Below are 27,475 nucleotides of genomic sequence, written 5' to 3' on the forward strand. Positions count from 1 at the left end.
AAAGGAGAGTGAACCCTTTGGGCTTGACTAGTCCCTTATCACAGTGCCATTGAAAAGCATCAGAGCACAGTCTCGTTTTGAGAGAGAGAGAGAGAGAGAGAGAGAAAGAGAGAGAGAGAGAGAGGAGGCAGCCTCCACATGATGCCTCAGGACACTCCTGCACTGTTGTGGTAAGCTGTCTCTTAAGATGGGAACGACTGCCCCTGTTTCAGAGTGGGGAAACTGAGGCTCGGCGGGTGAAGTAACCTGCCCAATATCACACATAAGTAACAGGGCTTAAGATGTGAATCCAGGTCTTCAGACTCTAAATCGTATGTGTTTGGCCCCTGTGGCACAGATAGCTGCCAGGAGTAGAGAAACAATGGCTAAGAAAGCCCTCTGAAAATAAAGACAGTCTTAAAACTTAAAAGCAAAGAGAACCTCAGAAGGGCAGTTCACCAGAGTGCAGCCCAGAGGTGGGATAGTTGGTGCAGCTTAATTGTCTGTGGTCACACGAGGCAGCCCCACACAAGCGACTCTATTTTGTTCTCATCGGCCACAGAGCCTTCACAACCATGGTCGGGGTCCAGAGTGTAACCTCCGGCCACGCATCCCATCTTGGAGCTTAACCACTTTGAAACTCAGATTCCGTGGCTCTAAACTGGGGGCACAGAACTGGATCGCAGCTGGCAAGCTTAAATGGCTTCAATGGCCAGACAGGTCAGGTAAGTGGCACAAGCGGGGCAGGTGGGAGTCGTGGCCTGGGTTGTTTGCGGCAAATCGGAGTGCCCGGCCCAGAGAAGGCACAGCTGCTATTAACTCCATCTGATTGTGGCATGGGAAAGGGGCTGAGTGGGAGAGAGAGCAGATGCTGCCATTTCTCAAAAATAGGTCAACATCTGGACTCCAACTCTGGAGTGGCAGCTGGAAGAGTAGGAGTCCAGTCCCCGTGCACCATGAGATAGAGGAGGGCAGACACACAGACCAGCTTTCTGCTTCTTTCTTTTGGCCCAGCTAGCCATGACCTCCTGGTTCCTGGGTCAATGCTCAATCACTGAGCCACACTGGCACTGGCCACCTTCGGCTTTTCAGAGCTCTCTCGGAGCACCTGTTTACGTGGTTGCGTAGGAGGATGGTGACTGACAGGAAAGGTTTGCAGCCTCCCCATCAGATAGGAGCCTCTAAGGCGGAGGGAAGGGCTGAGGGCAGCACATCCCTGAGTTTGTTTTTCAGAAGAGGCTGCAGCCTCTCAGTGGAGGTGAGGGGGGAGCGTCCCTGGGCCTCCTCTTCAAGGGCTTCAGGGGCAGTGGCTGCTCTCCTGGGGGCCATCATCTTCACCTGCCAAGCACCGGCCTTCACTGCTTGTTTCCATTTTATTCTTGGCTCAAAGAGCAGTCAGTGCCTTTCAAGGGTTGGGCACGCACACCCACGCACGCCCCAAACCAGTTTTCCCACACGCTAAGCTCATTTATTACCGGGAAACTGGAAGATACAGATAGATTAAAAAAAAAAAAAAAAAAAAAAAAAAAGACAGAAGGTCCTGCCGCTTGGAGATAATCACTGCTAACATTTGGGCATCAACAAAGAAAAATCTATCTCTTAAAATACATGTCCCGGAAGGAGGCGTGCTCCATGACAGTCTCTTCCCGTAAGGGACCTGGGGCTGAGGTGGGCAGCTGGGTCGAGTCCTCTTAGGAAATGTTGTTGAAAATTCACCTTGAGAACATTTCACTGCAGCTCCAGATTCCTATGTTCCTCTCTGTTTCTTTCCTACAGGCTATTATTTATTAAGTGCAATGAACTATACAAAGCTCTTTCCAGACAGTAGTGCATTTCATCCTTGCAACAACGCCACGAGGGGAATGCTAATCTTTTCTCCACGGGGTAGGTAGGAAAACAGGCTTACTGCCAAGGTCACCCAGCCAGTAAGAGGCAGGGTCAGGACTGTGCCCGCTGGTCTTTCTGACTCTGAAACCCTACTTTTCAATCCTTTTTTAAAGAAGTTCTTGTCCACTTAAAAACAAACAAATGCCTTTCTATTTGAAAATAATTTTAGACTTACACAAAAGTGAAAACAGCAGCATTCCGGCCTACCTCTGACCCTGTTTATCCAATGGTAACCTCTTATATAACCATGGCATGATCATCAAAAGTAGGGTACAGTGCTATTATTTCAACCCAGATCTTATTTGAATTTCACCAGCTTGTCCACAAAGGTACTTTTTGTTGCTTTGGAATTCAATCCAGGACCCACATTGCATTTAGTGGTCTTGTCTTCTAGTCTTTTCCAACTCTAGTCGTTTTCAGTCTTTCTTTGCCTTTTTTGATCTGGATGCTTTTGAAAAATATTGTTCACTGTTTGAGCGTGTGTGTTTCTTTTGAGGGACTGCCTTTGATATGGGTTTTTGTGCTTTTTCTCATGATTAGATTGAGATTATGCATTTTGGAAATACCACAGAAAAATACGTATCAGGGGACACATGAATATATCTTATTACTATCTTTGATGCCTGGGTAAGAGGGTTCTCCCCATTGTAAATGTACTATTTTTCTAATTGGAGCGAATAAATGCCTTGAAGGAGATAATTTAATATTATTTTTCAAGTATTCTGTTTCTTCCCAAAGTTAATTTGGGGGGTAATTTTTTTTTTATTGTGGGAAAATATATATAACATAAAGTTTACCATTTTAACTATTTTTAAATGTACAGTTCTATGGCATTAAGTACCTTCACATTAATGTGCAACCATCACTACCATCCTATCTCCAGAACTTCTTAATCTTCCTCAACAGAAACTCTGTACCCATTAAACATTAACTACCCCCTACTTTCTATCTCCATGAATTTGGCTACTCTGGGAATCTCCTAATAATTGGAATCATAATATGTTTTTTCTTAAAGTTCTGTCCACTGCCCTCGCTGATGCGGCTCAGTGGGTTGGGTGCTGTCCTGTGCTGGTTTGGTTGCTAGTTTGATTCCAGGTCAGGGCACATACCTGGCTGTGAGCTTGATCCCTAGTAGGGTGTGTGCAGGAGGCAGCCAATCAATGTTTGGCATTCTCAAATATAAATCCCAAAAATAAATCGATAAAAAAGTATTTTTAAAAAATTCTGCCCACTAATTTCAGCATCCATGTAGTGATCTAATGGTGACTTCATTCCTTCTACTCATCTGCTTTTGAAAGCATTAAAGCCTTCCTTTGATTCTCACTTAAAGACTATCAATCAAGCTTACTCTAATTCTTGAAAAGAATGAATATAGAGAAGTTCACAAGCTGTTTAATAGAGGGAAGGTCCAGGCTTGTGCAACAGGAACAAAATGAAAACACCCTGGCAGGTGAAAATGTGGGGACCTTTGTTTAAAAAAACTATCAAGAATTTTAAGACAGCAAGAGCAGAGCATTGAACCCAGCACTGAGCCCCTCTGGGCCTGTACTATGGCACACCCATGAGGCCGGCCCTGTTATGCAACCTTCCCTGGCTTGCCCAGCTACGTGCCAGGACCTACAGCATCCAAAAGGACAAGCAGTTGTGCCCTCAAGTTGGCCCTCCCAAGAGATTTCAAGATCCCCTCTCTATTCTCCCGGAAATCAGGAGGGTAAGATTATTCTCATTCTTAAATCTGTTTTTCCTGCTCTATTCAGATAGGAAGGAAGCTCGCTGCCTTCTATAACTGGCCCAGTACTAAGCTCACAACGACATCCAGCTAGAATCCCAGATTGTCCCATCTCTTACCACTATGGAGGTCAGGTCCTCACTCTCAAAGCGGCTGATGGCCTGGTCCAAGGATTTGTACATGGCAGCAGAGATGCGCTGAGTAATGAGTCTGTTCAGGTCAATTGATCTACCCAGGAGCTGGATATGAGAGGAGAGAGAGAGAGAGCATAGAATTACTTAGTAGTAAGATTTGCACAGACACAACAGTGAAATGCAATGCACTGAAAGGAACTTGAATTATAAGTATAAAGGATATAACTGGGGCAAATGGGGACGCTCTGTAGAAAACAGTATTGTCCAATTTCCTGAGTATGACAATTTTCATTACGAGAGAATGTCCTTGTTCTTAGAAGATAGGTGCTGAGGTGTTCAGGGATAAAATCTCATGATATATGCAACTTATTCTCAAATGGTTAAGAAAAAAAGATATATTCTTTTAAAAATATATATATATATATATTTAATTTCAGAGAGAGGAAGAAAGAAGGATAAGAGCATCAATGATGAGAAAGAATCATTGATCAGCTGCCTCCTGCATGCCCCCTAACAGGGAATCAAACCTCAACTACTGAGCCACACTGGCTGGGCAAATAGTATATTCTTTAAAATATATATTTCCATATGTTATTCATATTTATACGTAAATATATTTTATATATTTGCCGCATTTATGGGTGAGAGAAAATATATAGCTGAGAAAGAGAAAGTGGTGAAACATTAGTAATCATGAATCTGTTTATAGAGAATATATGTACTCATTGTACTATTCTTTCAAGTTTCCTGTAGCTTTGAAATATAAAACATTGGGGGAAAATACAATTTATTCAGACTGCAGGAAGAGGCTCAGGATAGGCTCTGGCATCCGTGCAATGCCAACATCCCAAATTAGCCCTGAGCTCCTTCCTGAATCTGCCCTGTGCCCCAATTCACAGTCACCAGGAATAGCCACCCCTCAGCAAGGACCATTGTGTGCCTTTGTGGGGATGAATTTAAAAGCAGGAGCATGAAGGGCTGGTTACAGAACGGAAAATGTGGCTTACAGTCATTTCCACTGGGGAACACAGGGGCAGTACTGCAGGTGCCATAGAGAGAGCAGTAGACATTTACTGGCCGCCTGCTCTGTGCCCTGCACTTTGCTAGGTACCCAAGGATTATTCTTAAGCGTGTGATTTTTTTCTACTTGTCTTCTGGGGTGAATTTTCTACCAACCAATGAGGGCCCCTTAACGCCATAATGTGCACACATAAAGCCCTCAATACTGAATACCCTGTGGCTAATTCTGCTGCATCAGTAAGCAACAGTCATCATTCTCTGTTGTTGGCAGAGGAGAGAATGAATGTTCTCTTTCCTGTTATGAGTCTCCATTTCCCTTGCATTTCTCATAGCAACGGGTATGTCAGGGTTTCCAAGGAACCCCTTTCCTCTTCATCGAGAGCATCTCCTCCGTGGAGGCTCGACCCCCTTCACCTCAGTCTTTTCCACAAACGCCATGGACCACAGGAGAAGCAGGCAGAGGCCACGGTGGAAAGGCCATTTCACCTCCGCATGGCTGCCAGCAGGGCAGCTCTTATTTTGCCTGCCTTGTTCCATTAATGTTTGTAAGCAGGAGTACGTGTCTGAGCTCCTGATAGCATTTCCTCTACACCGGGGGTCAAGTGTTCACAGAAACGAAGCACCACAAAAATAAACCATAGTTTCTACCCTGGGTTTAGCCTGACATGCTTTGTTTCAAAGGCCCAAAGCTCTCCATCACTTAGGCTGGCATCTGACCTCGCAGGAACACATCTACCCATGGCTGAGCAGTAGTCCCGATGGAAAGAAGTGGGCGGCAGCTTAGGATGGGAAGACAAAGGCTTTGGTGGCCACTGCTCCCAGAGGTGAGTGCAGACGAGCAGAGAGCCGGGAACTTGAACCAGAGGAGGCCCCATGCCTTTGCACTGTTTGTAGACTCAGAGGCTGTGTCACACCTATCTTAGACATCCACACGGACAAGGTGCAGCCAGCACAGTCCTGTTTCTGACCTCCATGCTCACCTCACAGCTACCCTCCCCTGCCTGCTCCGGTTCCACCGGGGGTTCCGTTCCCTGTTACCTGGACGTGTCTCTGTTTCAGCAGCGTTTCATAGCGGTTGGACGGTGGGTACGGAATGATGACTCCGTAGTTCTTACATTCGGCTCTAAAACGTTTATCCAACAGGACACTGGAAGGGATGAGAGTTAAATGAGGCCAGCCAACGTGACAGCGAATCGTTTTCAACTGCCTCGCTACGTCTGCTTAGACTTGGATCTACCCATAAAGCACTGGTCTTATGCATTTTAAGTAAAATTTCTTTTCTGTTTTAGAGCAAAGCCCTTCAAATTTCTTTTCAACCAGAAGAGCTCAACATGTGAACCAGAATGTCTAAGTTAAAAGACTGGCAACACAGAAGTTGACTTTTCTCTTTTATTCCCTGACCAAAAAATCAACAACAACAACAAAACCGAGAGTGTGCTCGTCATATCCCAGATCCTTGCTTGAGACAGACAGTTTCCAACAGGAAACATTCTAAGTACTAAGAATACAAAGTTCCTGTCTTCTGGAAGTCCACGTTCTAGTGAGAAGAGACTGAAACTAAAAAAGCAGGCAGAGGAGCCGAGATCGGTTTGGCTCAGTGGATCGAGTGTTGGCTTGGGGACTGGAGGGTCCCGGGTTCGATTCCGGTCAAGGGCATGTACCTTGGTTGCAGGCACATCCCCGGTGGGGGGTGTGCAGGAGGCAGCTGATCGATGACTCTCTCTCATCGATGTTTCTAGCTCTCTATCTCTCTCTCTTCTTCTCTGTACAAAAATCAATAAAATATATTTTTTAAAAAGGCAGAGGAATAAAATAATTTCAAGTAGTGTACGTCTGCATGGTATTAGTTATTTATCATGTGTGCACGCGCATGCTTTTCATCTCACATCTATGAGGTGGACATACCATTATCATTTTTCACATGAAGCACACTGCAGAGTAATAAGTGCTCTGGAAACAATAAAACAGGACCATCTGGTATGAGGAGGTCAGAGAAAGCCTTTCTGGAGAGGTTTTGTTGGACAGAGACCTACACATGCGAAAAATAGCCAGACCTGGGGGAAGAATCCCTCAGGCACAATGAGCTTGGGATGTCTGAGAAAAGAAAGATGGCCACCATGCATACAGGGCAGTGCCTTGTAGAGAACATGGTGCAAAAATGAACTTAGTTAGTCCAGGGGCCAAGTCACGTGGGACTACCTAAGCCACAAGAAAGAGGTTAGATGCTCTCCAGATGTAACTGGTTGTCATGGAAAGGAAGTCATGAAGCAGGACAGTGACCCAATCTAAATGCACATTCTCCAGTACCGAGAGCAGCCACCCACCCCATTGGGCCTGCTGACCACCTGAGTTGCAGTGGGTCCACGTGGAGATGCTCTATGAATATAAACTACATTCTAGATTTTGAAGACTTAGACAAAAAAAGGAAAACTATCTCTAGTACTATTTAATTGTTACATGCTGAAACTGTAGTATTTTAAATATACTGGATTCCATATTACACAAAATATATTGCTAAGTTAATTTTGCCTATTTTTCCTTTTATAAATATGGCAACTAAAATTTTAAAAATTACATTTGTGGCTCACATGTATAATTGCATTATATTTCTTCTCTCAAGATTTTTAATTATTTTTTGTTTTTGTTTGTTTTTTTAGAGAGAGAGAGAAGGAGGAAGAGGGAGAGAGAAACCATTATGGATCCGCTGCCTCCTGCAACCTTTTGGTACACAGGATGACACCCAACCAACCTCATGGGCCAGTGCTAATTGCATTATATTTCTAATGGTCAACACTGATTTAGATCATTCCTCCCCTCCTGTGCTTTCTAACTCTTCCAGCCTCTCTCCAGCTTAGTCATGCCATTTGCTCCCTCTTGTGGTCTGTGGAGATCTTTACATGTAGTAATTCACCTTAACCCTCTCAACAGCCTCTCGAACTTTCCAAGTAATGCACATAATATATTAGTTTCAGGTGTACAACATCGTGATCTGACATTTATATACTTTCAGAAATGATCATCCTGATAAGTCTAGTAAGTATGTCACCATACAGAGCTGTTACTGTATTATTGATTATATTCCCTATGCTGCACACTACATCTCCATGGCTTGTTTATTTTATAACTGGAAGTTTGTACCTCTCATTAAGCTTGACCCTTTTCATCTACCCATCCACCCCTCCCCTCTGGCAACCATTACTTTGCTCTCTGTGCTGTAAATTTTGTTTCTCTTTTTGTTTTATTCGTATGTTCTGTTTTTCAGATCCCACATATAAGTGATGTATCATGTGGTATCTGGCATGCTATTGTTACTATACTTCTGCCACAGGAACTTGGCACAAATAGTTCCTTTCCCTACATTTTCCTGTCCTCTCCTTCAAAACTACTGTACTCCTATCACCTTCAGAAATGAACTCAAATGTATGTTTCTCAGGACAGCCGTTCCAGCTCCCCACCCAACGACCAGTTCAGGTTTAACCGTCATACATTCCCATGAACTCTGCCTTCATAGGGAGCAAGTAACTTCCCTTGTCACTGTGCATTCACTAGTTTTTATTAATGTCTGTCTTCCCCAGACATAGATCTGTCTATTCTCCTCTCCTACATTCTAGCACCCAGTCCAGACCCAATGGAAGCATTTAGGTTTCCTTACATGGAAATGAAGGGAGGTTTTGTGGCAGCAAACCCCAGACTCTCTTACCTGCCGGCCATGGCTTTGTAGTAAGCGAAGATCTGATCCGCCAGCTTGTAGACAAACTGATCAAAACACAGATTCACCTGGTGAAGAGGAAGCAGAACATGTCAGTGGAGTCTGTCCAGCTTTACCACAGACACTTGGGCAACTCAAAGAGGGCAGTGGGCAGGTCTGCCTGAAGCTGTGGGCAGAGGCTTTGAGGGTAAAAAGAAAAAAGACTATATGGCCAAGCTAACTTTGGAAAGCCTGGTTCCTTGTTCTCAAGGTGCTCAGTGAGGCACAGAGAAGGCAAAGTTCGAAAAGCTGTGGAGGAACCGCCCTCCTCACTAGTCCCCTCTTCAGTGTCACAGGGGCCTGCCCAAGGTAGACGCCACAGACAGGTCTTCATGTCCTGTGATGACTTGTGTCGACCTCTCCTGGCCACCTCTCCTGACAGACTTTCTTGTCTTTCCTTTCACTGTACTTAACCTTGCTTTGCAAATAAAGAGGTGAGTGGTCATCAGAAGTTTAAATGCTCAAAAAATATGATGCTTAAAAATCTTTGATTTTCAAGAACAAGGGTCTATCTTGCCAGGCCAATGTTTCATCCCAATGGTAATGCTGGGGTGGGAAGGAAGTTCTCATCAGACACAGAGGATCAAATCCCAATCCTCCAACCCACCAAGAGCAGGGAATGGCTGAGGGTGAAATTTCAAAGGGGAGTGGCATGCAATGTCAAAGGAAACAGATCATATTTAGGCGATTCATCTTCGATTCTATTTATTTATTTATTTATTTATTTATTTATTTATTTTTACCAAATTCTCAGCTCTATATTCAAAGAGCTTTCATGACTTTCGTCTTACACCCCAGGTGGCATATACAGTGGGAACTGTATATGGGAACCAGGTTTCCCAAACATATGCAGGTAACCAAGGCATCCAACCTGGACTTGAACTTCAAAGATATTGGTCTTCCTCCAGGCTAAGAGCCTGCAGGGTCCAGATGGGAATGCCCAGTCATATCCCATGATCCTCGTCTTGAACAGCTTTGAGTGTCCTTGTCCAAGTGGCTCAAGCCTCTTCCAGGCCCTGCATGCTCTTTTCCCTGGGTTTAACCTTGAAGATGAACTACACTGTAGGTATATGCACCACCCAGGGCTGGCCAAGAAGTCATTTTTTTTTGTGGCCATGGTGGCAGACGAAGCTTGGGCATTCATGTACTTATACATGAGGTCCTTCAGGGTGGGAAACAGGTTTTGGGGATGGGAAGAGAAAGGGGTCAGAAGACACAAAAGATTGTATTTCAACTCCCATAAAAATTGGAGAATCTTGAAAGAAAGCAGCAGCTCTATTAGCTTTTCTTTGGAATACATAAACTTTCAAACAAATCTGGTGATACTGCATACCCTAAAACATTCAAGTCTTTCCTTTATAAGTAAGAATGCCCTATATTTGTGCGACAATTTTACCAAATGGGCCTCGTTCCATGTTTATAGAATCCCACGTGCTTAAGTAGAACAGAGACTATCGTCCAATTTTCAGAAGGTAAAACTAAGTCATTAGCGCCTTTGATCTCATGTTACTGCCCCTTGCTGGCCCACGGAAGGACTGCACTTCCATGCTCCTCTTTGAAAGGAGGTACAGCCACGTGACCAATGGAATGTGTCACTTTCAGGTGAAAGCTTTAAGTATCTAAGTATCACCCTAACCCAGTGGTTCTCAACCTTTCTAATGCCTTGACTTTTTAATACAGTTCCTCATGTTGTGGTGACCCCCAACTGTAGGAATCTCCTTCATGGCCCACGTGGAAAGAGTTCCAATTCAGGGCTCGGGTTCTGGAGAAGGGCCGCACACAAATGAAAAGACTTGAGACTTGAAGAAATTCAACTTGGTGATATGGGGAGCCAGGCGATAGTCCAACTCTAGTGGGAGAACTACTCCCTGCTCTGGCCCTGCCACCCCCTTTTATTGAGGCTTTAGGGAAAACATCTTAGGCAACATAAACAGAAATTTACATGTAGCCCTTAGGCAGGAAATAACAGAAACTTACATGGGACAAACAAGGTGGAGGCTGCTTCAGCTAACAATGTCTCAACTAAAGGGTGAGTGGTTAGAGCAATTAAGGTTGTTGACCAGCCTTCCTAGCTTCCTGTCAACATCTCTTTTTAGTGAAACTGATTTATTTTCCAGTACCCAACCATGAATTTATTTTCGTTACTACTTCATAACTATAATTTTGCCACTGGTATGAATCGTATTGTAAATATCTGTGTTTTCTGATGATCTTAGGTGACCCTGCTAGCGGTTCTCAACAACCTGTGGGTTGGTTCTCAACCTGTTGAGAACCGCAGCTGTAGAGCCTAAGACCATTGGAAAACACATTGCGATTCATTAACAGGAGCAGAATTACAGTTGTGAAGTAGCAATGAAAATAATTTTATGGTTGGGGATCACCACAACATGAGGAACTGTATTAAAGGGTCATGGCATTAGAAAGGTTGAGAACCACTGCCCTAAGAGAGGTGATTGCAACCAGTAAATATTCCAAATGAGTCCCAGATTGAAGACTACATAGAATAGAGGTCCTAGCCAACCCATACTGAAGAAATAAAACTTTGGTTTCAAGCTACTAAGACTTTGGGGTTGTTTGTTACTGCATCACAATTAGCTTATCCTGACCATTACAGAAATAAACCCTCTCTAGTAAACAGCTTTACCAATTGAAAAGATGGCTATGTCAGTCCTATCAGTAGTATATAGAGACTCAGTGACCTTGGGATAATGACACTTGACCCCTTGACATCTGTCAAATAGATAGTAGCACAGACTTTTTAAAATTGTTGTGTAAAGCCGAAACTGGTTTGGCTCAGTGGTAGAGCGTCTGTCTGTGGACTGAAAGGTCCAAGGTTTGATTCCGGTCAGGGGCATGTACGTTGGTTGCAGGCACATCCCCAGTAGGGGGTGTGCAAGAGGCAGCTGGTTGGTGTTTCTCTCTCATCAACGTTTCTAGCTCTCTATCTCTCTCCCTTCCTCTCTGTAAAAAATCAATAAAAATATATTTTTTTAAAAAATAAAAAAATAAAATTGTTGTGTAAAGATTACTTAAAATGTATATAGTGCTTAGCACTATGCCTGGCAAATGGTAAATACATAATAATTGAAAGGTGTATTACTGTTGTTTTTATTAGCCAGGTAATCAAACCATAAAAAGACCCATTGGAAAATTAATTTTACCCAAGCAGTCCCATCATGTCCCATCCCTTCAACATTTGAAAAAGAAAGACCTCATCCCGGGCTAGGTCCTTGGGGACAACCACGATGTTTATAAAGAGCAGCCTCTGGAATCAGTCACTGATCCCATGCTATGGTCTCCTCCAAATTCATATGTTGAGATCCTAACCTCCAAGGGTGATGGTATCAAGAGGTGGGGCCTTTGGGGGTGGGGGAGGGGGAGGTAATCAGGCCCTGAGGGTTCAGCCCCATGAATGGGATTAGTGCTCTTACAAGAGAGACCCCGAGAGCTTCCTCTGGGTTTCCACCTCATGAAGACACAGTGAGAAGTCTGTGACCCAGAAGAGCGCCTGCACCCAGCTATGCTGGCACTCTGGTCTCAGACCCCAGCTCCAGACAGTGAGAAACCGACGTGTTTGTTGTGTATGAGCCACCCAGTCTGTGATATTGTTACAGCTTGAATGGATGAAGACACTCCACTTGTGCCAATAGCTGGAGATGAGACAAGCCCACACTCCCGGAACAAGCCTGCAGAAACGGAGGGAGAAGCATCACTTGCCTCGGCTTCGATCTCGTCGTACAGGAACTGCTTTTTGAACTTGGTCAGAGCATAGTAGGCGCTGTCGTTGTACAGGTCCAACGGGTAGAGGACGTACCTGAAGAGGAAAAAACAAGGGCCAGCAGCTTACTAATCACCTCTCTTACGGCAGCCACACTTCTGTCTGCTGGGAAACATGAAGCTTTGGGAGAAAGAGAGAAAAGGAGAACCTTTCAGCACTGTTTCCAGCCTCCACTTGGGAATGACTTACTTTACAATCTGCCCATAGAAATCAAAAGTCCATGATGCTAATAAAGCCAGGGCCTGAAGAAAAATGAGCTAGTTTCCTAATCCCCAGGGATGACTACCCCCCTCCCCCCCAGCATGACTGTTCAGAGAATGACAAAGCGTAGGAGGGGCAGACGGGCTGGTAGACTTCTGAACCTATCTGCAAGGCTGAGTCAAATCTGGTGTGGTTGCCGAAACCAGTTTGGCTCAATGGATAGAGCATTGGCTTGCGGGCTGAAGGGTCCCAGGTTCAATTCCTGTCAAGGGCATGTATCTTGGTTGCGCACACATCCCTGGCACGGGGCGTGCAAGAGGGAGCTGGTCAATGTTTCTCTCTCATCGATTGTTTCTAGCTCTCTGTGTCCCTCTCCCTTCCTCTCTGTAAAAAAAAAAATCAATAAAATATATTTTTAAAAAATCTGGTGTGGCCTTGGCCTGGCAGAATGCCTCATCTGGAAAGCTCTGGGGAAAACAGAGTTGGCTGGCAAACTAGCCTCCACCTCCTCCCCCAGGAACCTCCTTGCCGGCCCAAGCCTGCATCTTACTCCATCATGGAAGGTTCTTTGGTTTCCAGGATATGGTCCGTTAGGATCCAGGGCATGGACATCTCGATGGGAAACTGGATCCGCCGGCCCATGGTCAGCTCCAGGAAGAACTCTCGGAACCACAGCTGGGAGAGGTCACAGCACTGCTGAAGGGCTTCTGGAAAGCACGAGGGAAAGGTCTTGGTTACAGCGGAGCACAGAGGGCCCGGGAGCGTAGTGTTTATGAACGTGACTGTTATTCTCATGGCTGTGCTGGAGCACAGCAGGTCCTCAAAAGGAAGGACTTGACCGTAGACCCTTCTCTCTTGAACTTGAATGCCAGGCTAACGGTAGAAGACAGGGTTTGCTAAGCTTGAGAGGCAGAGACAGTGTGTGGGGAGGGGGTGGTGATGTGTTAAGAGCTTTTGGTGCCCCTCAATGTCCACTTCCCTCCCCCTGCTCCAAAGCCATCCTGAAAATACTTGCTACTCAAAGTGTGAAGAGAGGCCTGAGGTGTCTGCTTTCACCTGAACTGCAGCTCCGTGACCCCTTTGTACGTGATAATTCTGAGCTCACTGCTCCGAGGTCTTGAAGGCCCTTCCTAGGCTGCTTCTGTGAAGAACTTGGGACTATTGGTTAAGATCTCTCTTCAATACCAACAGATGCATGACCACTCCCACCACTCTGGGCTGCTATGGTCCCTCTACTCTGCCCTGTCACACCTGCGCACACATCCTACAGACAGAAGAGGAGGAGAGGGCGGGGGACACAGGTGCAGGCGGGAGCCTCCTTTGCTAGGAGCAATGAGCACTAATGGGGTCAGAGCTGCTGCTTAGATGCAAAACGCTGGCCCTAGGTGCATCTGTGTGCACCGCTATTTCTGACCCCCTTTACTATGGACTTCATGCCCAATCACCCACAATGTCTACCGGACAAATAGTTCCAGCCAAGTCAGAGTAGCTGGACTGAGCCCGGCCTTTCCTAGCTCCCAGAGTCCACCGGCGAGTGGGCGTTTTTTCCTTGAGGCAAATGTGCCCCTTGGGTCAAGGGATCACAGCTCTCTGCAACTCTGGCCTCCTGACAGCTCAGTGTCTCTGGGCCGGGGGAGACCCACGCTCACCACTGATGTTGAGCAGGTGCGTGAAGAAGAAGGACTGCTTGTGGAAGTCCTCGATGGCGAGGACAATGGGGCCATCCAGGCTGCTCCTCAGGGTCTTCTTGGAGCCACTCTTGTCTGCGATGAGCGATTCGAGCATGGTCCGCACCATGTACAGCTTAAAAAAGAAAGACGGGCAGGTCAGGGGCTGGCCCTGCATCTGGGGCAAGGATGCTTTGCGTTATATATATATATATTTTTTCCTTCTGTATTTTTATGCCCTTATAAAGCTTTGTCTTAGGAAGCTTCTATTTTGGGGTTGCAGTAGTGAATTTGGAACATGTAAATTTTCAAGAGGGAGGACAGTCAGTCCGGGAAGGCAGTTCTGTCTGGGGCCTGTGGCCACTTTGGGTAGGTGCACCTGGTAAAACCAGGAAGGTCAAGGTCCAGATTCCTGCTTGCCCTCTCAGCCAAGGGCGTGGCCATCAGAGGAGAACCTCATTCCACACCACCCTAGAGTCCCTGCACCGTGTGTGGAGCATTGGACCAAGAGTCAAAAGACTGGGGTGTCAAGGCCAGGCACCGCCGTTGACTTGCTGTGTGACCTTGGGCAACAGAGTCCCACTCCGGGCCTCAGTTCTTTTATCTGCCAACATGAAGGGGTTGTAGCTCTCGCAAACCAGTCCCCTTCAGCGCTGACATTCTGAGAACCGTGAAGTGGGAGATTATCAGAACAAGCCCCCACCACCTCAAGTTTTGGACCCTCAGTATTTTGAATCCATCGCCCTCTGGTGGCACCAGCTGCGTGGCACAGCCTGCCAAAATCCTGGGTGGAAAGTGGGTGAAGATTGGTACTTACACAGGAGCCTACTAGACAATTAACTCCCTCTTACAGAAGACCTTAAGTGCCAAGGATACAAGTGCTAATCTAGATCTTTCCACATCATTTGTCTTTGAATCTTAGGGCTGGAAGGGGCCTCGAGGAACCAGGCTAGTCCATTCCTGCTGCCTCCTGGAGAAGTGTACCCAAACCAACCCAGCCAGGCGGTGTTATACCAGGGATCGGCAGCCTCTTCGGCCCTGTGTGCCACCAGTGGGGTGAAACAAAGCCCGCGGGGACCACTGGCAGGCCTACGACATAGATAGGAGAGAGGAGGGGGGGATGGGAGGGCAGGAGAGACAGGGAAGAGGGAGAAAGAGAAAAGAGAGAGAGAGAGAGAGAGAGAGAGAAAAGCAAGAGGTATTGTATACGGTGGGAAAGCCGTCACGACTGCTAGGGGCCACTTGCTCCAACCTCCCTCTGCCACAGGCCCATCCTCCTCTGGGACCTCACCCCCCATGCGCACTGCGCAGGGCAGCAAGGCCACAGGAAGGAGGGGCACCATCCCTACCATAGCCTTCCCCTCGCGGTAAAGGAGCTACCATGGATGCTGGTCTATCAGACGTATACCCTCTGAAACCCTGACGGCAGGCATGCCTATCACCCCTAAGAACCGAGATGCCCTGTTCCAACAATGGCATTCTTTACGTCCATCCATGTGAGTGTTGACTGATTCATATCAAATTCTAACGACTTGTCCATAACAGGGGGAACTCTTTTCCCACCTCCTCTGAAATGGAGCATTTGACCCACCAGGGCAGGCAATGTCCCAGCTACACTGGCGGCCCATGCCGACCGTGCTCCAGTGTCCCTAGCAGGAGACCTGGTTCTTGTTCCACCTCAACCTGTGACTCACCTTGCGGCTCGGACAAGTCACTTCCCCTCTCTGGACCTCAGTTTCCCCACCTGTAAAATGGGGGGAGGGGACTGGAACTAGTTTGTCTCTAGGGATGCTCCCAGCTCTGACTGTCTAGGAGCCTATTAAATGCATCTGTGCCACCTGACATGGCTCGGTGGGGCTGGGGGGCTGATTGCTGGTGACATGCACCTTTCGCTTGTCTATATAAATAGTCCTGCTCTCTACTCTCTCTTCTATCTCTTTCTCTGCCTGCTGGTTCCCCTTGCTCACCTTCCTCCTTTCCAGTTTCTCTTGTGCCTTGTCTGTTTCTCCCTCACTCATGTCTAGAAAGCCCTGCCCAGGTCCTCTGGGGAATTCTGGGATAGAGAGGTCTCTGGCCACTAACCTTACACAGAACTCTTTGCAGAAGTTTCCTCAGGATGGTCCGCAACCAGCGGACAAGGTGAGTGCACATTGGCCACAGGTTGGGAAGCCAGGGGATGCTAATGATGACAGAGCTGAGAACACACCTTGCCCCTGTCCCTCTGCCCCGCCCCCTTCCCCAGACACAGACACAGACACAGTGAGAGGGGTCAGGGATGGCTCCTCTCAGGGACTCAGGGTTTCAGGGCAGAGAGAGGCTGAAAGGTCATGCGAGGCGGGAGTCCCCAGCGTGGGGCCTGGAAGACTGTAAACAGTCTTATGCTTATGAAGCATATGGAGCCATATGCTTTCCCCCAGCACCTCATAAGCCTACTAAAAACTAGTTGTCCTTTAAGCAGGTGACAGAGATCTAACTAAGATGCCCTGATTCTTTATTTCCCCCTCCCCCTGGAATTTAACAACTGCTTTGGTTAAGCCACAGGCAATCTGCTGTTGTTCAGAAGCTCCAGTTGGAAACTCTGAATATCTCTGATTACTAGACAATCTCTAAAGAATCAAGGGATTTTGATACTTGTCCTTCAGGGGTCATAGAGGGAATAAAAAAAGAATCTAATCAGAAACACGATCTCATGCAAAGTTTTCATTTAACAGAGAAGATAATCAGAGCTCAGAGAGGTCAGCACTTTCCCAAGATCACAGGGCAAAGTCAGAGGCAGAGCTTGTGAATTCCCAAGCTGGGATGTCACTGCAGGGGAAGGGGCAGGGCTCGTTAAAGAGGGACAGGGCAGATGCACACAGAGTCTACTTTAAACTCCTACATCTGGAACCAGTCCTGGTATTACCCCCATTTGCCAGATTAGACAACTGAGGCACAAAGAGATTACAAAACGTGCCCAAGGTCACACAGGTATCTAGGACGAGAATCCAGGTCTCCTGAATCTTAAGCCAGTGGTCCTCCCTCCTATATCAAAACAAGATGGTAGAATATGACTCACCCTGCCCCTCCTGCCCGAGGACCCCAGCCCCAGTGCTCTATGGTCCAGCCAGAATGACCTACCAGGGCCTGGCTAGCCTGAGATGGCAGAGCTGGCTTGTGCCCAGAGCCGCTTACCTGTGTGCTGGAGGGCCCCACAGCACGCCGGGGCACCTTGATGTCAAATCCACCTTTGGGATCCTTCTCCCCTCTCAGGCATGGGTCATTGGGGGGCTCTCGGCCTCCCTCCCAGTCACAGATGGTTTTCCGAATTGCCTGCAGGACACTGGGAAGGAAGGATGGAGGCTCAGACATGGTTTAAGCATCAGGAGGAGGGAAACACTGCAAGCCTGTTTCTAGGGTCTGTGGTGCCCCAGGGCCACTTTCCCAGAATTCCTCGAGTGCTTGCCAAAGGTGCTCATCCTGGGCCCCACCCCTGAGATGCTGGTGTAACAGGTCTTAGGTGCAGTCCAGAGTCTGCATGCTACAGGCACCCAGGTGGTTTCAATGCCAAGGCTACCTGAGACCTCAGCGCTGAGCCTGTGCAGGGGCAAAGAACTCGAGTGAGGTAGGACGGCTGTTTCTGTTTTTGGTTATACGAGAGCCTCATTAGTCCCATTAAATCTCTGATTATTTAAAGCTTTAATAATAGCTTATATTCATTGCACACTTATTCCACGTGGCTGTGTGCTCCGGCCTACCTGTGGATTATCCAGTTTTATCATCCCAACAGCCTATGAGCAAGAACCATTATCATCCACATTTTACAAATGAGGGAAAGTGAGGTTCAGAGAAGCTAAGTACCTGGACGGGGTTCACGTAACTAATAGACAGCAGTGGAGATGGGCTTCCAACCCAGAGACTGAGGGTCACTTATCTCAAATATCCAATCTCCTGAGAAGGTTTCCTGAAATCTGCTGGCAGGGTCTGTGTGTTCACAGGCTGCCCCGGAAACGGACTGAGCAGGGACCTTCCTCTGTGCTCGGTACCTGGCACCCCTGATGTGGCCCCGGAAAAGGGCCCCGGGGAAACCCACCTGATCAGCACGTTCTTCTTCTTCCGCACCGCCTGCCGCAGGGGCTCGCGCAGCGTCACCTGGGCGAAGTCCTGCAGGGCCGCGTAGATGGTGTTCCGGATGGCCTGGTTGAAGACGCTCTCCATCCTGCCCATGAGCACCTGCAGGCCTTTGATCATGGCGATCACCTGCCGGGCACAGACCAGGGTCAGGCTTCCTGTCCGGTACCCTTCACCGCATGGAGGAGAGGGCACTGAGATGCCCAGAAGCACGAGGCCAGCCAGTGCTGCTTCGAGTGCCGATCCATGGCTAGGCAAGAAGCGAGCGCCGGGACGGAAACCAGCACCCTGCCCCTCCATCAGGAAAGCCCTGCTGCCAAGCAAAGATGTCGCTGCCGATTTTCATTCCGGCACCGGCTCCCTATCTTGATGAGACGGGTGACAAATGGCAGCTGGTCCGGGGACCGCATTTTGAGTACCTCTCTGACTTCTGTGGCCTCTCCACACAGCGTGCACCCACAGGCCATAGCAAATAGGACTTTTTTTTTTTTTTTTTTTTACCATACACATTTTAAAATAATTTTTACAATCTTTGCTTTTGAATTAATTTGGCTAGCTGCTGCTTAAGCCCATGAAATAGGGTTCCTGTAGAAGACTTTGGGGAAGCGGGGAGGAGAATCTCTGCCCCTCTAGATGCCTCCTTCCCGGCCCCTGAACTCACTAATCCGCCTGCAGACGTGGGAGACTGGTGTCTGTGATGAATGTAGCCCTTGGTGCTCTCTTGGGATCTGCCTGCCTCCAGGGCGAGTGTCCTCTGCCCCGGGCTCCTGTCTTCCCTGAATCATCCCCTCCCTGCCGGAGGAAGGGAATATGTATTTCTGTAGCTGCTTGGCCTGTTTCCCAGTGGGTAAGTTTAATGGGCTGGGGGAGAAATAGGGTCTGGTGTGACCTTGGGTGGAAGGCACAATCTCTGGTCCAGCTTTACCAGCAACGAACCTAATCCTTAACACCCCACTCCCCCTCACCCCCGTTAGCCTCAAGTGCTAATTCCCAGATTGGTTCAGAATTCAGAGAAGCAAGCATGTGCCTCATCAGCCTCATGACAACACCACACTTATCACACCCATTTGCAATAGAAGTGCCAGGAGGTCTGGGGAGCACTCAGCTCCAGGCCAAGTGTGATGACAATCACACCCCCGAACCCCAGTCCTTTGAGGTGCAGCCTGGAGATGTGCAAAAGAGCAACCCGAACTCCTGGTGCTCTGACCCTTTCCAGCTTTCATAGCTCATCATCATCACCCCCTTTGACAGCTATTGTTTGGTTCTGAAGGATAACCCTGGGATGAGCCGTAGACGGTCGGCTCCATTTTACAGATGAGGAAGTTGAGGCCCCAAGAGATGAAGTGACCTTGGGCCCAGGGCTAGGATCCAGGACTTATAGACTTCAGATGGTCATGAAAGAGGTAGCTATCACTCATTAGTGTGAATGAGTCCTCCCCCCCACCCCAAAATATCTTTTTGCAACAAAACAAACAAAACACAAATTATTGATAGAAGGTTATAAACCAGGAAAGAAGAGTCTCCCTTCCAGATATTACCACTATCAATATAAATACTTACCTAGGTCTTTCAGTTTTGAGGAAATATCCAAAAGTATATCACTTTTACTCTAAATGGGGTCATTTTTTACATGCTGTTCTTTAACCTCTTTATTTTAAACTCAACAATATAATGTGCATATCTTTCCACATCAGTACAACCATCTTAGGGGCCACACAGTTTTTGATGACATAGCGGTACCTTCATTTATTTTACCTGGTCCCATGCTGAGGACACTTCAGTTGTTTCACATATTTTAGTATTATAAACTAGAGGCCTGGTGCATGAAATTTATGCACTGGTGGGAGGATATCCCTCAGCCCAGCTTGCACCATCTCCAATCTGGGACCTCTCGGGGGATGTCCAACTGCCGGTTTAGGCCTGATACCTGTGGGCCTTTGTGGGCCTAAACTGGCAGTCGGACATCCCTCATAATCCAGGACTGCTGGCTCCCAACTGCTCACCTGCCTGCTTGCCTGGTTGCCCCTAACTGTTACTGTCTGCTAGCCTGATTACCCCTAACCATTCCCCTGCCAGCCTGATTAATGCCTAACTGCTCCCCTGCCAGCCCGATTGCCCCCAACTACCCTCCCCTGCTAGCCATCTTGTGGTGGTCACCTTTGAGCACATGTGGGCGGCCATCTCATGCGAAGGTGTGAAGGTCAATTTGCATATTACTGCTTTATTATGTAAGATACTGTGACTAATTGGCTTAATTCCCTGGGATATATTTCTAGAACCTTCTGGGCCAAAGGGTATGCACATTAAACATTTGGGTACAGCTGCTCAGTCTGCCCTCATAGAAAGACTGTGAAATGCAGATGGACTACCCAGTCTCTGAGAAGGTTTATTTCCCATGCTTCAGCCACAGGCATTACCAGCCTTCCACGTCCTTACAATCCTGACTGGTCCACAACACTATCCCATCTTAGTTTCAATCTGTAGTTCTCTGAACACTCACTGTTTTGGGCATTTCTCTGAGCTCTTTCAGCCATGTTTTTTGGTTGGTCTGTTTCTGCTGCTGGTTTCTTTTGCCCATTTTTCTAGTGGAGTGAACACTTTCCTTTGGATTTTTTAAGAACAGAATGAGTTTCTAATAGTTTGTGACTAACCTGACAGAGATGAATGGGGGAAGGGGCAGGAAGGGGACGGGTAAGTACAGGCACAGGAAGGGACCAAGGCTGCCATCTAGCTGGAAACCACTCCCTCCCACTGCGGAACCCTGAGCAGCAGCCTTGGGGATGCAGGAGACCCGAGACAAGACGCTGGGAGGTTGGCACCCACCTCCACGAAGGCGAACTTCTCCTCGCTGGTGTAGTTGTAGCGCGTGGCTCTCTCGTACTCCTCCGCCGTGCCCGGGCAGTCCTTGTTACAGAACTTGTCGGTGGGGTGAACCAGCTTCCAGGAGTACTGGGGGTGGGAATAACCCAATGCCCATCAGCAGAGCAATGGACAGACAAAAGGAGGTGTGACCAAGCCCTGGGAGACCATTCAGCCAGTGAAGGGAATAAAGTACTGATCATCCTATGGCACGGATGGACCTTGAAACCATACGATGTAAAAGAGGCCAGCCACAAAAGACCACACAACATAGGACTGCACTTTAGGAAACACCCAGAATTGGAAAATCGATGGAGACAGAAAGTAGATTAGGGCAGGGGAGACAGGGCATGGAGGGCGGGGTGTGTGTGTGTGTGTGTGTGTGTGTGTACAATTGAACTTTTGCAGAGATGAAAATGTTCTAAATGTGTGATTGCACCACTCTAAGTATACTGAAAGCCAGGGAATCTACATTTTAAAAGGGTGAGCGGCACGGCATGTGAACTGTATCTCAGTAAAGCTGCTGTGCAAAGGGTGCTGGGGGGGAGGTCGGTGAAAGGGGGCTGGGGAGGGGCAGCTCCGTCTGGGGCACCTACCACCTCCATGACGTGGGCGCTCCACTTGGATAAGAGCTGCAGGCCCCGCAGGGCCAGGTCGAAGAGCTCGCGGTACTCCTCGTCGGACTTCTGGCTGTCCAGCCCCGAGCCCGTCACCACCTGGGGAGCATGAGCCGTCACCCCCACCATCCACGTGCCTGGCACTAGAATGCATTACTTCACTGACTCCCTCAAGATCGCTCCACGGGGGTGCCTTATGACATCCCCTTCCCAGATCAAGTGAGGCTCGGACAGTGTCCTGCTGAGTGAGCCCATGTTCCAGAAACAACAACGTCTATTCCACAAGATGACTTTCATCAGAAAAGCACAAGGTTATGCATTGATCGGATGCTGTCAGGGTTGTGACCAGAGCCTCATAGGAACCTAACCCTGTATTCCCCTGGGGAGCAATGGTTCAGTATTGGCCAATTCAGTGTTCAGGGCCACTTCATAGAACTTTATTGAAAATAAAGAGAATGCTCTGCATATACACAGGTATAAGCGTATGATTTTAAAAATAACGTTGAGGCACACTCATTCTCAGACCACAACCAAAACTTCACAAGGAATAAAGGAGACCCCTGCCCTTAAAGTCAAGCCACAGCCTTAGTTCAGTTGACTGGCACATAGTTAAGAAAGTCAAAGAGGCCCTAGTGGTTTGGCTCAATGGATAGAACGTCGGTCTGTGAACTGAAAAATCTCATATTCTACTCCAGTCAAGGATACATGCCTGGGTGGTGGGCTCGATCCCCAGTGGGAGACTTGCAGGAGGCAGCTGATCCATGATTCTCTCTCATCACGGATGTTTCTATCTCTCTCTCTCCCTCTTCCTTCTTCTCTGAAATCAATAAAAATATATTTAAAAAAAAAATAAAGTCAAAGAGTTTGCACTTGTCCCTGGTCCATGTCCACTGGCTAAAGACCACAATGTCCGGATCTGTCTGACTGTCCTCATTTCAAATACATTGCCTCTTCGATACAAGGCGTGTCCGAGTTTGGGTTGGAAAGCATGGGCACTATAGCTCCCAGCCACCTGCTGCAATCCGTGAGCAAACATGGGACAGTGCAGTCATCCACCCAAGCGCTCCGGGTAATAAAGGAACTCAAATCAGGGCACCTATGCTACTCAGCCAACATATACACTTATTGGAAGGGTTTAGTGGGAAGAGATCCAGGAGTGTATATTCACCCAAATATTTATTAATCATAGTCGGTTCTGGGTGGTAGGATCTTACATGACAGATTTCGCCTCCTTTTGCATATCTCTATTTTTTTCCCCCAGAGGTTTGAGCATTTGTCTGTCCCTAATTGTAGTTTCTGGTGTTTAATGATATCATTATTTAATTTAGAAATATTTAGATGGTGTTATAAGCAGGTGTGTTTAGAATTCTTTCTCTTGCTATCTAGGGCGGGTTGGTTTGGAACACGTTCTACCAATTAATTCCCAATTACTCTGCTGGGCACTATGTGTTTTCCGTGCATCAGAGAGTTTAATCCTCTCAATGATACTTTCTGGATGCTATTACCCTCATTCTGCAGAGGAGGAAATGGAGGCAGAGATACTGAATAACTCGTGATGGTCAGCAGTAGAACCAGACTCACACTCAGTTCTGTGTGTCTCTAAGATCCATGCTGCCCTCCTGCCTCTAATGGGTATTCCCTTACTCCTGCTCTCCATCATCTCTGTGGTCATTTCTGTATTCACCCTTCTCACCCTGGCCTCATCCCAGCCACTGGAGTGAGCTCACCTCACTGTTGCTGTAGCGAGCAAGTTCGGAGATGAAGCGGATGTGGTCATCTCGGATCTGAACCATCTGCTCGCAGATATTGTACTGGGGGCTGATGCTGCTCTGGGTGCAGGTCCACCTGGGCAGAGAATCACAGGGTCGGAGCAGGTCCTGGTCTCAAGTGCCTGGCGGGACAGGCTCCTTCCACTTACAGGTTGCTCCTGGTGCCTGGCCAACCCTGGGCAGAACCAAGAGGTAACCCCGACAGGAGCAAGACAGCCTGTTCATCCCACATCGTGGGGGTCACAGGCTGAGCAGACCGGGCCTTCCTCCTCCTCTAGGACCCAGTCACAGGCTTTCCAGATACCTGGTGTCCACATACTTACCAGTTACACGAGGGGGAAGGGAACTGCAGCCTCTTGAGGGCTACAAAGGCCTGGAATCCACGCAAGAAAAAAGCAAGGTGGGCGACCTCCCCAAGCCTGTCTACCGACTCGGACATCCTGAAGTTGAAGCTGGTTTAGGAAGAGCCTACGGGGAAGGACTAAGGAAACCTAAAGGGGCTTTTCCCTTTTCAACAGTGACCCAGGAACATGCAAGCAAGCACTTTGTGGTGAGGAAGGCCATGGTCATTCATTCTCTCTCTCTCCCCCTCCCTCCCTCCCTCTCCTCATCCTTGTCTTCTTCCTCCTCAACTATTATTTTTTAAACTTATCACTGGGGGAATCATCCTAAATTGGAGAGGAAATGAATGAATGAGAATCTTCACTCTCCTTCTCCAAGAGAACAAAGACAGCCCCCTTTGCCCCCTAGTGCTGGGTGACCCGGCAGACAGATTAAAAGCACCATCACCAAAAAAGGCAGATAAACGTTTTGGCAAAAATTTAATATTTCAGCCCAGTCCAGGGTGGCTCAGTTGGTTGAGCACTGACTGACGAACGAGGAGGTCACAGTTTGATCCTGGTCAGGGCACATGCCCAGGTGGTGGGCTCGATTCCCAGTGGGGGGGGGGGGGCCTGCAGGAGGCAGCCAATCGATGCTTCTCTTTCATCACTGATGTTTCTCTCTCTCTCTCTCTCTCCTTTTCCCTTCTTCTCTCTGAAATCAGTAAAAACATACTTGGGGGAGGGAGGGAAGAATTTGGTATTTCAAAGGGAGCCCTGAAGCAGCCCTCACAGAACGTTCTGGACGGCGAGAGGCTTCTTCCTGCTGGTTTTATTTTGGGTCAGCAGCGCAGGGATGGGGACACAACCACTCTGACTGCTTGCCGCCCCACCCTGGCCACATCACCATTCCCAACCAACTTCCGGAGGCAGAAACGTGAGGAAATGAGCGCAGCATTCTGGACCGTGCTTTTCCTAGCACACCTCCCACAGCCCTGGCAGCCAGCGGGTTACGAAGAGCCTAACCCAGCTTTCCTTGGGCTGTAGGCTGGCAGTTTTAAGGTCTCAGCCCTGACTAAAGGACAGTCATCCCTCCTTCACCCGCCCCCACCCCCCATATGGGAAGGTCAAAACCACCCAGTTTTGGAATGAAACGCAGGCAGAAGAAACCTCTTAACAATCCCAGAGATAAAGCCTACAGCTGGGTGTCCCTACTCCCATGAGGCACTGACACCCCAGACCCCAGATCTTGGCATGGATTCCCGAGGATGGTGGTTTATAGAACGACCTAAGGCGAGGCCATCAATTGTCCTAACTGGCTGAACTGTCCAAACCATACCACTATGGTATACTTACCGCATGGACACCAAACCTGAGGAGGGAATCGGGGTGATGGAGAATGACGTCACCTTGCTTCTCAAGGAAAGAGGACTCCTGCTGTCCCAGTGCAGTAGGGACAGAGAAGGGGCGTGGCTGTGCTCTGAGCGCTTTTGAACTCCAGAAGCAAAGGGCGGATCCAAAAGGGCTCAGAGCACCTTCCACCGCTCCCCTCTGGAGTCCACCTGCCCAGGGCTCTGGGGAGGGGGGAGGGGCTGAAGTGGCCCCTCGGCCCCCTGCCCGGGCTGGGCGCCTCACGGGAGCCGAGAGACATTACGGCAGGCACTCACTTGGACTTGTTCTCTTCATAGTGAGCACTGGTCTTAATGTATCTGGCCAGCTCTATCTGCATGTCGCCGAATAGGGGCACCACCTGCAGCTGCTGCAAAGGAAGCAAACACAGCGTGTGAGACGCCGAGGGGAGACCAGGGGGCTGCCTTCCACCAGGGGAGGCAGCCTCCCTCCGGAAGCCTCTGGGCTGAGCCCTCGCTCCTGCTTATGATGATGCTTCCACGTGAGCCTGGAGTCAAAAAGAGCCCCAGCCAGCAGATAGGTCCCCTGCCTGCAACCAGCCGTATGACCCAGCAACTCAGCCCAGAGAGGCAGAGCAACTTGTCCAAGGTCACCCAGCAGGCAGACCGGGTGAAAGATGAGGCCCAAAAGGCCTGCCTCTCATGGCAGGGTCCTTTCTGCTCTGATTTCCCTCGGATGGGATGATCCTGCTGCGTGTAGATCTGGGCTAGGAGTGTTTGCCTGGATGCCACTGGCTAGGTGTAGTGTTTCTGAGGAACACCAGTGTAAGGTTAACTAAAATCATAGCATCTACCACCAGAGGGCAGACTAGTCCCATCTGAAAACCAGGACAAACGCAGGGGAGGCTGGCATTTATTGTCTGCTTCTGATGTCTGGGCACTCTGGGCACGTTGCCAACCCCTTCAAAACCAGAGGGTTTTAGGGCGGAATAACTACTCTGTACGACACCAGAGTGCAGATACATGTCATTCTGTGTTTGTCAAAACCCATAGAATGGACGATGTCAAGAGTGATCCCTAATGTAAACTGTGGCCGTTGGATGACAATGATGGTCAATGTAGGTGCATCAGCTATAACAAACGCACCACTCTGGTGGGGGTACTGATAATGGAGGAGGCTGTCCATGAGTGGGGTAGGGAAGGGGAGGGCAGGAGGTAAAAAGAAATCTTCGTACTTTGTGCTCAATTTTGCAGTGAACCTAAAACTGCCCTTAAAAATTAAAGTCTTTTAAACAAAACAAAAAGTATCTCAAGCCATACAATAACCCTGTGAGGCCAGTACTATTCATTCCCATTTCAGAGATGGAGTAAAGGAAGCTCAGATAGCACGAGTGATTTTTTTTTTTTTTTTACAAATTCAAACCAGTGAGAGGTCAAGGAGCCAGGACTATGAGCCAGGGTGCCGACTCACCTACGCCATCCCAATGAACCCCCAAGGGAACCCTCCAACATGGCCCCTCTCGGTATTCACGGGAGGCTGGGAACTCAGTCTCAGAGGTTTCAAGACTTTCCCAAAGTCGCCCAGCTCCTAAGTGGCAGAGTCAGAGGAAACGCGGCCTGTCAGAGGCGATGCCTTGTTCTTCCCTCCGCCCCATGTCATCACCCTGATGAAGGCAGAGGCACACTTTGCACAGGTCCCCCGAGATGAGCCCTGCTTCTATTGGGGGCGGCTGCAGAGAAAGTGAAAGTTCCAGTCTCGCAAAGAAGCCTGCTGGCGACTTATTTCCCCTTCACCTCCAAGAGTTGGTGGGACCCAGGCCCAGCCTGGTGTCCCCCATGTCACACCTGCAAAGGGTGGGTAAGCCTGAATGGTAAGCCTGGTTTTGCCAGGTCTGACCTCCAAGGCTCCACCCCATGCCTGCAGTGCCCAAGTCTGGCATCAACTGACAACATGGGATTCCTCTCCAAAGTGGGGAATCCTTTTGTGGAAACCTCAACGGCTTAGCTTAACCACAGTGTTTTATTTGTAAAGATTTGGGGTGAGAAGATGTAATCTCTGGGGCCCTGGAGCGGACTGAGTGTATGAGGGAAGCTGCCCAGGGGCAGGCCGGCCAACGTGGCCTCTTCTGGGCCAGGAGAGAGGCTGTGACTTTGCAACTGTCAATCAGTTTAAAATGCAGTCTAGCCCTTCTGCTCCTGCGAGTTCAGATTATACTGAAAAGTAAAGCAGTCGCTGTCTTCTGCTCAGTGCCTCTTTGCTTACGTAGCAGGGGAGTTTGGGGAAAGGAAAAAGCAGTACGCACATTGGACC

At 48.4% G+C, this 27,475-nt stretch overlaps 1 protein-coding gene across 2 annotated transcripts in view; it reads right to left on the minus strand.

Moving 5' to 3' along the window:
* The window catches only part of CYFIP2 (cytoplasmic FMR1 interacting protein 2), a 104,176-nt gene that overhangs the window by 41,980 nt on the left and 34,721 nt on the right, over positions 1 to 27,475 (minus strand). Inside the window, exons 10-22 of one of the 2 annotated variants that reach the window (XM_036425024.2) lie at positions 25,483 to 25,574; positions 23,454 to 23,571; positions 21,706 to 21,825; positions 21,074 to 21,199; positions 18,213 to 18,379; positions 17,315 to 17,462; positions 15,158 to 15,232; positions 14,126 to 14,279; positions 13,027 to 13,183; positions 12,215 to 12,311; positions 8,450 to 8,526; positions 5,788 to 5,896; positions 3,715 to 3,834 (exon numbers count right to left, since the gene is read on the minus strand). In XM_036425024.2, coding sequence (XP_036280917.1) covers positions 3,715 to 3,834; positions 5,788 to 5,896; positions 8,450 to 8,526; positions 12,215 to 12,311; positions 13,027 to 13,183; positions 14,126 to 14,279; positions 15,158 to 15,232; positions 17,315 to 17,462; positions 18,213 to 18,379; positions 21,074 to 21,199; positions 21,706 to 21,825; positions 23,454 to 23,571; positions 25,483 to 25,574 — 1,560 coding nt within the window. The remainder of the gene's footprint in view (positions 1 to 3,714; positions 3,835 to 5,787; positions 5,897 to 8,449; positions 8,527 to 12,214; positions 12,312 to 13,026; positions 13,184 to 14,125; positions 14,280 to 15,157; positions 15,233 to 17,314; positions 17,463 to 18,212; positions 18,380 to 21,073; positions 21,200 to 21,705; positions 21,826 to 23,453; positions 23,572 to 25,482; positions 25,575 to 27,475) is intronic. The other variant, XM_036425025.2, reaches the window with a different exon arrangement.

The sequence above is a fragment of the Pipistrellus kuhlii genome, unplaced genomic scaffold (assembly GCF_014108245.1).
Source record: "Pipistrellus kuhlii isolate mPipKuh1 unplaced genomic scaffold, mPipKuh1.p scaffold_m20_p_8, whole genome shotgun sequence".
Lineage (NCBI taxonomy): Eukaryota > Metazoa > Chordata > Mammalia > Chiroptera > Vespertilionidae > Pipistrellus > Pipistrellus kuhlii.